Here is an 8,516-nt window from a genome sequence, read left to right on the forward strand (position 1 = left end):
AGAGGACCAGAGTTTAACTCACAGCGCCTCCCCATCCCCCGCTCCCCATCTAGTAACTCTGGCTCCAGGGGTTCTGCAGCGCACAACTGCCTGTCTGCACTCTATGCGCTACCAAACAGTTCGCGAGCTTCAGGCAAGGGGCTGGAGGTTGAAACATACAAAGACACACAGTCAGAGAGACAGGGACACAGACCTCTAGTTACTGGTAAAAAGCCCTTTATTCAATAGCACCACGGAGGCTTAGATACCCAACAGTCAGGTGGGCCAACAGGTGAAAACCCCATCCTCTGATCCTCAAGGCAAGGCAACACGTGCTCGTGAAGCAGAGCTGGTAAACAACTTTGACACAGCTTTCAGTAACTCAAATCAGAAGGAAAGTAAAGATCTTCAGCAGGGAAGAGCAGCTGGAGGCCAGGACTCCAAATGGTCCAAACAGGGTTCTCACTCCCCCTCCTGGCTTCTGTGGACCCCTGTGCACACCTGCACAGATACACACACATACATATATTTGATTTTTGATTCTTGAGACAGGGTTTCTCTGTGTGTAATCGCCCTGGCTGCCCTGAAACTCACTCTGTACAACAAGCTGGCCTTGATCTCACCGAGATCCGCTCTGCCTCTCGAGTGCTGGGATTAAAGGCACGCAACACCACCACCTGGCTTACATACTTACTTTCTTAAAGAGCTAAAAGACACCCAAAAGCATGGGTGTGGCTACGGGCCTCCAAGGAAGTGACATAGTGAGTGAGATGTCCCCAAGTGTGGTATGGGCAGTTCCCGAGAGAGCAGCAATTCATTGTCTTAGCGGCAGAAATGAGACAGCACAGCTGGGCAGGAAAGAGAAGCTGGGGTGGGGGTGGGGGGTGACCTTATCTCAGACGGAGACAGCCAGACAGCTGCCTAACTAGCAGGAGGCTTCCCAGTGACCTCTGGACCGACAGGAACGCAGACATGGGGCCCACAGCCTGTAAAGTCTCCCCCAAAGCTGTACATTTCCCCCAGAACCGGACTTGTAAAAGGCCCTGAGTCACCGAGGTAATAATGATGGCTGCCTGCCTGCCACCCTGCTTTCCTCACGTTCCGGTTCCTCCGTGAAACGGATCCCCCCCTCCACCCCTCCCCCGGTCTGTTTCTCCCACCTCACCCCACACCCATCCAACTCAGCCAAACAGGAATCTCTGAACTCAATCTCTAGTTAGGCTCAGGTCCTGTGGGCAGGGGCAGGGGGATGGGGACAGGTGGGGGGAATGGGGGGGAGCGTGGACCACGAGGTAGGGCTGGCAACACGCCTTCAAGTCCTTTCAAGTCCTTTCCCCTGTGGGAAGCTGGTTTCCAATTCAATAAAACCTTGCTTGCTTTTTACTATCCTAGCTCATCTAGGGATCCACAGACCTGAGGGCGTCTGGCTTGGAGAGACTTGAATGGTCCTTGGGCTTCTGGGACCCTTGTTCTCTGGGCTAAGCCCATCTGAGCCAGGTAATAGGTTCCACTGTTCTGCTCTCGGGGATCACAGAAACAAACATTAGTGTTATCTACGTACATTTCTCTCTCATGATGAATGAGATTGTGGTGTGTCTGTGGAGAGGCCTTGGCTGGGGCTATCACAAGTGAGGTAAGCCTAGAGCCAGGGTTGCACAAGTATGTGCTCCTTCCCTGAAAATAGGGTTTCTGGCGAGATTCCTAGGTTTAAATTGTAGGTTCATAATTGGTAAAGGCAGAAAGGTGAGGGGCTCCTTTACGTCCCCACAATTTTTCTTGTCTTTCTATCCTGCCTCAGAGATGTGCTCTGCATTACTGGGTCTGGTTAGACATGCATGAGGTACCTACAAACCAAAAAAAAAAATGAAATTTCTTTCAGCATTGAGTGCAGTTCCTGGGGTCCATCCTTTCAAATCCTGCTAGAATACATATTGTAATATTAAGTTGGGGGAATCACCCCAGCCCCTGGCAGTCACCCTTGGGGTGCCAATGGAGCGAGGAGCTCCATCTCAGGCCTCCTCCCCCAGAAGTTGCCTTGGGCCAGACTCCACCTCTGGACTCCAACTCCCAGCCAGCCAAGCGCTGACCCCTCCCAGGGGAGGGTCAGGACCACACCCACAGGGTATTTAGGCTGCCGTTTGTGCTCTCCCACTGTCTTCCGTCTGCCTTGCTCCTGGCCACCCCAGAGTGTGGCATTCCTTAAATGTGGGCATTTTTGATTTGGTCTAATCTGGTTTGATTGGAGCTTTTTGCGTCAGCAGAGAGGCTCTCCTTAAGATTTTTCCTATCAGATGGAGGCGGAGTTCATCCTTTCAAATCCTGCTAGAATACATATGAAGCTCTCATGAAGCTCTCTGACTTTATAGAAAGGTGGGGTGATAGCTCCAGGGTCGGATACAAAAGAGGAGTATGGGGGACGGATTCACCTCAAAGGCCAGCTGCTCCAGCAGAAACGTTAGAAGACATGATAAACATGCCTCTCCTGCCCAAGTCTGCAGTCGAAGGAGGTTCGGGGGTGAGGGGGATGGTTTAGCCGGTCTAGGCACTTGCTGTACATGCCTGGTAAACTGAGTCGATCACTGGAACCCACATCAAAGTGGAGAGAACTCACTCCACAGAGTCGTCCTCTGGCCTCGGTCTTCACACTGTGGTCTATGCCCCACCCACACGGATGCTACTAAATCGTGTGGTTAGATCTGAATAGTGAGCACATTGTGTCAGGGTCGGGTGAGACAGCTTCACTCCACACTGCCCTTTGGAGACCCAGACTGATGACGGTCTTCCAAGTGTGGATTCCAAAATCACCTTGAACTTGACCCTGAGAAGACAGAAAGGAGAAGACAGAAGGCAAACCTTCTTGTTGACCACCTCGGATCAGAAGGGGTGTGCAACCTTGCCAGTGGCAGGAGATGAACACACTGTGCTGCAAACAGGTACTGCCACGTGGTAGAGCGTAGATAGGAAATATGGGTTAATTCAAGTTGAAAGAGCTAGTACGTAACAAGCCTAAGCTATTGGCTGAGGATTTATAATTAATAAGAAATCTCTGTGTTTATTTGGAGAGCCATCAGTCCTGATTTAAAAAAAAAAACCTCTAAACAAATACATTTAAAGGAAGAAAAAAGAAAAGTCTAAGCACTTGAAGACAGACATGGGCATCCGTCTGGGGAGGCAGAGCTTGAAGACAACTCTGAGCCTGAGATTTAAATTTCAGTCTCACTTCAGGACCCTGAAGATGGACTTGAAAGGGTCACCCTATCGCTTTGTCCCTTCCCAATGTGGCCACTTTGACTAAATCTCCTTTTTCTGCTCTTTGCTATTTATGTGGTTGTTTTGATTGACTTCTTAAGATCGGGTAGCTCAGCCTCATCTAGGGTCACAGACTATGACCCCGAATTCAGTAACAATAACATCCCAAAGAAGCCAAGGCCTGAATGCTTGAGACCTGGGAGACAATGTACCTGCCAGGGATGGGAGGACAGTGCGCCAACAGCCAGCTGCTGCCACTGGGAGAGCAGGGACACAGTCCAGGGTCGTGAGCGGGTGCCATGGCTACGCATGGCGTCTGTAACTACCGGAAGCTTGAGTGACAGCTGAAGATGATGAGTGGCCCTGCTTCGTTGCTGGGGAGCTTAGTGAGCTCTGGAAGACAGGGAATGGAAGCACTGCAGAGCTAGCAGTAGCCAAGGAACCCGGGGCAGCCCTGACCACACCTGGCCACTGGGCGACCCAGCCCTGCCTGGCAGCTTTCCGCTGGGTGTGATTCCACCGGACAGATAAACACATCCGGGAAGAGAACGGCCCACGCACGGCTGAGGAAAGTGCAGGTGTCTGTGTTATTTTAAACCCGCCCCAGGTTCAAGTTCGAATGCCAGTGTTATTTCTGAAGGCAGCTCAGTCCTTGCGTTGCTGCTGGAGAGATGTGATCGCAGTCCTGACAGCAAAGCACAGCGGTGACAACTCTTCAAAGCCGCCAGATGCCTGCAAGGCCCGTCCTAACGCCGATGCCCAGCATCCGTAGTATCTGTCCATCTCACCAGCAATGACATCCATCGCAAATGACACCGTGGAAACAGAAACCACGCAAACAGGGCCAGGGCAGCGAAGACCAGGAGCGGGCTCAGGGAGGCGTGGTTTGATGGGATCATTTGGAATGCAAGCGTCTGCCTCTGCCCTCTTACTTCCGTGGGTGTTGACGAGTAAATCAGTATTTGGAAGCTCTGCTAGACCATCATTAGACGAAAAGAGTCTAAGTGTCCAGCAACAGGGACAGGCTGAGAAAACGACAAAAAGACAGTTCCCTATGTGAGGAGATGGATGCGTTAGTTAGCTTGATTGTGGCCACCATTTGACAATAGCTGTCTTGAGTCAGCAAGACGGCTTGGTGGGTAAGGGAGCTTGCCGCCAAGGCTGACGACCCGAGTTGATCCCCAGAACCTATGTAAAGGTGCAAGGGGAGAACGGATCCATAAATCTGTCCTTTGATCTCCATGCATTGCCCTCATCACATAATAATAATACTACTAGTAGTAGTAACGATGATGATAATTTAACAACAACAAAAACATCCTCCAGTCCACTGTGCATCTTAATTAAATACATACACCTCTCAGTAACCAGTGGGCAAAGCCAGGGGAGAGGGCTCGCTCAGTAAAATGCTTGCCTTGCAAGCATGAGGACAGGACCTGAGTTTGGATTCCCCGCATCCACATAAAAAATCCAGGTGTCGCAGCCTGGCCTGTGATCCCAGGACTGAGGAGTGGGAGGCAAGGGGATACGTAGGGCTTGCTGGCCAGCAAATCTAGCCAGTCAGCATGGGTTCAATGAGAGACCCTGCCTCAAAGAATAAAGTGGAGAGCATCAAGGAAGGCACCCAACATTGCCCTGTGGCTTCTACCCACGTACACACAGTCTCATACACGTGTGCACACAGATACAGAAAACATACACAAGGCCAGGGGTGGAGGCACATGCTTGAATCCCGGCATTGAAGAGGCAGAGAGACATTCTGGGGCTCCTCAGAAGCCGGCAGAGCATGCTTAGTGGATTCCAACCAATGAGAAAACCTGTCTCAAAAATCAAGTTGGGGACCAGAGAGATGGTCCCAAGGGTGTTTGCCACAAAGCCCGGGGACCTGATTTGGGTCCCCAGGACTCATATGATGGACAAACAGAAGTGACCCTTACTGTGTCACTATACCACAGCTGTGCTGGCTCTTCCCAGGGACCAGTCATAGAGTCACATTGTCATCAGCCCCCTCAAGTCTCATCAAAGGCCACCTGCTCTGCTGGCCCCATTTAAAAAGAGAGACGGAGGGTGAGAGAAGGACAAAGCGAGGGAGCTATTCCAGGAGAGACTTTGGGTACATTCTTCTCCTCCCGCTGACTTGCTGTGTGACCGTGGGCCTAACAATAATACATGCACAGAATGAAGGCCGGATCTTGTGTTCCCCAAGGGAACATGAGAAACACAGACTCTTAATCACATGACCAGCCTGAAAGACTGGGCTAATTTGGGCCTCCCAAATTAGCGTGAGCAACGTCATCAGTCCTGGACAAATCCTTGGGAGGACAGGAAGTGACCCTAGTCCTAGCTCCTGCTTAGGAATCCATTGGACCTGGGAGCCTTTCTTCTCTCAGGTCCCTAGTGGCCTCTTCCCAGTCCTGGGGACACTGGCAAGGAGGCCATGTGCTCAAGTCTGCCTAACTCTGCAGCCATCTTGGCTTGCATCACATGAGGTAAAGTCTTTGATTCAAAGCCAAATGAGAAGATGAAAAATAAAAACAAAACCCGGTTCTACAGCCCCCCAACAACCTGTACTCTGCTGCTCTTAGGACACACCTCCGGGCGCTCCCTGTTGAGACTTGTCCACCCTGGACTCCCTCTCCTCCCTTTACCCCATTAGCAGACAGACCTGGCACCAGGTGCCCTGTCCTCATGAGAGCCTCGGAGCAGGGGTGGCCCATACCCATACCCAAGCACCATCTCGTGGGAGAGACCTCCTAGAGGCAGAGACCCAGGATATACAGCAAACCTCACTTCCAGGTCAGGAAACCGGGTTTCCCTTCCCAACCCTGTCATCCTTCCTAGCCCTGTCACAGGCGATCCACGCTCCGCCCCCCCCCCCCGACAAGTGTCTTTCCCCTCCCCAAGCTTCTGGTTTTCCCATCTATAAAATGGGCTGGCAGTCAGTCACCTGCCCTTGGACGCTTGGTGTTACGGTGAGAAGCCGTAGTCTGGAAAGATCACATCACCAGTCCAGGCTGCTAATAAAGGCCCTACCCTGTGGTGACGCCTCTGTTCAAACCCTGACTGGGCATGAAGCCTCGCCGTGCCTCCGTTTCTCCCTCTGGAAAGTGGGCGTGATCATGTGCGTGCTGATCTCAGAGCAGCTTGGAGGATGAGATGTGGGAGGGGACCATAAGAGCCCACACTTCATAGGTTGTCCTGAGGGCAGAGGGCGGGGTCCCGGGTGAAAAGATCCCCGGGAGACTCAGCTGCATGACCTCCGGCTTAGCATCTTGCCCTGCTCACCTTCTTCCCAGTGTCTGGTTAAGTGTGCTTGGGCAAGACTATCCAGTCCTGGCCCGGGCAAGGGTGGTGGTGAAGGGCACGGGCTGTGCCCACCCCTCCCAGGCTACAGGGAGCTTGGCTCTTCTACTATTGCCAAGCCCACCATGGACACCCACCTGGAGGTCCTGGGTAGCCCAGGGTAGAGGAGGCTCTGCAGCCCATTGGGGCACCTGCGTGAAGTGGGGCTGGGCCTCTGGGGCAGGGCAGGTGCTGACTCATGGCCTCGCCTGGCACACTATAAAGGAACCAGCCCAGGGGCCTCCTGCTGCCTGCTGACCTAGGATGGCCCAGGGCGCGGTGATCCATGTGGCCCCTGAGCAGCCCACCCATGCTGTATGTGTGGTGGGCACCGCGACCCCGCTGGATGTCTTTGGGTGAGCCTGGGCGGGTGGGGCGGGGTGGGCAATGCCAGCAGGGGCAGGATGCTGCTGGCCCGGCTCAGGCTCTGGCCAAGAGATCCTAGGGAGATAAACTGGGAGGGGTGGGACCCACCACAGCCAGTTCTCTGTGAAGTAGAAATACCGCTGCTGCCAGGCCCTGCTGGAGGCTGACGGAAGGCAGGCTAGGTTTCCTTGCCTGGTGAAATGACTCTCAAGATTAAGTGTGACCATTGCAATTGTACTCCACGGGGCTGTCTGTTTGGTATTCCATAGTGCTGTTTGCTAGGTACTCCGCAGTGCTGTTTGCTAGGTACTCCGCAGTGCTGTTTGCTAGGTACTCCGCAGTGCTGTTTGCTGGGTACTCCACACAGTACCGGGCAGATCCCCAATTCATTTGTTCATTCTTCCACTCCCTTGTTCCTTCACCAAATATAGGCTGAGGACGTACTGGGCGCTGAGACCTTTGTCCTAGATCACACAGGACAGTGGAGGAAGCCTCTGTAGTTGCCTTTCATGTGGGGATTGCTGCAGCCTCCCCCATAGAGCTGAGGCCCCAGTGATGTCCATAAATGTCTCTGGGACACGTCCCTGTCAGAGGCTGACTGACCCCGGCAGGAGGAAAACACTCAGGGTCTAGGGGGTCCCCAGGCCACTAGTGGGAGGCTGGGGAGACAGGCAAAAGAAAGCCTGGTGTCTCTCCCAGAGGACAAGCTGCTTGAAGGTGGGTGCAGAGATGACAGGAGCCAGAGCTAGCCCATCATCCTTGCTAGGATCCCAGGCTAGCCCTCCTTAGGTCACGGTCATGGTGCTTCTTTCGTAGTGTCTGCGGGTATGTACGTGGTTGTAGATTCAGGTGTGCGGGGGAGCGTGTGGAGGCCAGGACAAACTCAGGTGTCATCCCTCAGGCTCTATCTTCAGAGGTCAGGGGACAACCTGTGGGAGTTGGTTCTCTCCTTCCACTGCGTGGGTTCTGGAAACGGAGCCCATCTCACAGGCCTAGCAGCAAGCGCCTTTACTCGCTGAACCACCCGGCTAGTCCTGATTGTGGTTTTCAGACGGGGAGATCAGAGCAATGACATATGATCAGACAGGGGTGTTGATGACAATGTGGATGTTTGTCTGTCCCCTGTGAAGAGCCAATACAGCTAGCGCAAAGGACCTGAGGCAGGGGCATGAGCAGTCAGTGGGGACAGGAATGGGAGGGGTGCCCTGGGCAGGGGCAGCATCCTATGAAGGTTGGGTGGGGCAGTGGAAGGACTTCTGCTCTTCTCAAGACCTGGTTTGCTGTGGACTGCCATGGAGGTGTGTTGGGCAATGGAATACCATGTGTGGCCTTGGTTAACCCAATCACTGATTGCCCTGTGAGAACGGACTACAGGGGACGAGGGAGGAGGCAGATGTCCAGGTCAAATTATGGAATAGCCATGGAGAATGAGGTGGTGGCTGGCCAGTGAGCCCCAGGGATCCATCTGTCTTTGCTTCCCAGCATGCTTATCTTTGTGTGTGTGTGTGTGTGTGTGTGTGTGTGTGTGTGTGTGTGTATGTGAGAGAGAGAGAGAGAGAGAGAGAGAGAGAGAGAGAGAG

At 53.2% G+C, this 8,516-nt stretch overlaps 1 protein-coding gene across 1 annotated transcript in view; it reads left to right on the forward strand.

The window, feature by feature from the left end:
* Nucleotides 1-6,791: 6,791 nt before the first annotated feature.
* The window catches only part of Padi4 (peptidyl arginine deiminase 4), a 25,943-nt gene continuing 24,218 nt past the window's right edge, over nt 6,792-8,516 (forward strand). Inside the window, exon 1 of the mRNA XM_050154234.1 lies at nt 6,792-6,926. Within this exon, the coding sequence (XP_050010191.1) occupies nt 6,835-6,926 (92 nt within the window). The 5' untranslated portion in view covers nt 6,792-6,834. The remainder of the gene's footprint in view (nt 6,927-8,516) is intronic.

This window comes from Alexandromys fortis, unplaced genomic scaffold, assembly GCF_014885135.2.
Source record: "Alexandromys fortis isolate MF-2015 unplaced genomic scaffold, M_Fortis_MF-2015_v1.1 scaffold_26, whole genome shotgun sequence".
NCBI classification, from domain to species: Eukaryota; Metazoa; Chordata; class Mammalia; order Rodentia; family Cricetidae; genus Alexandromys; species Alexandromys fortis.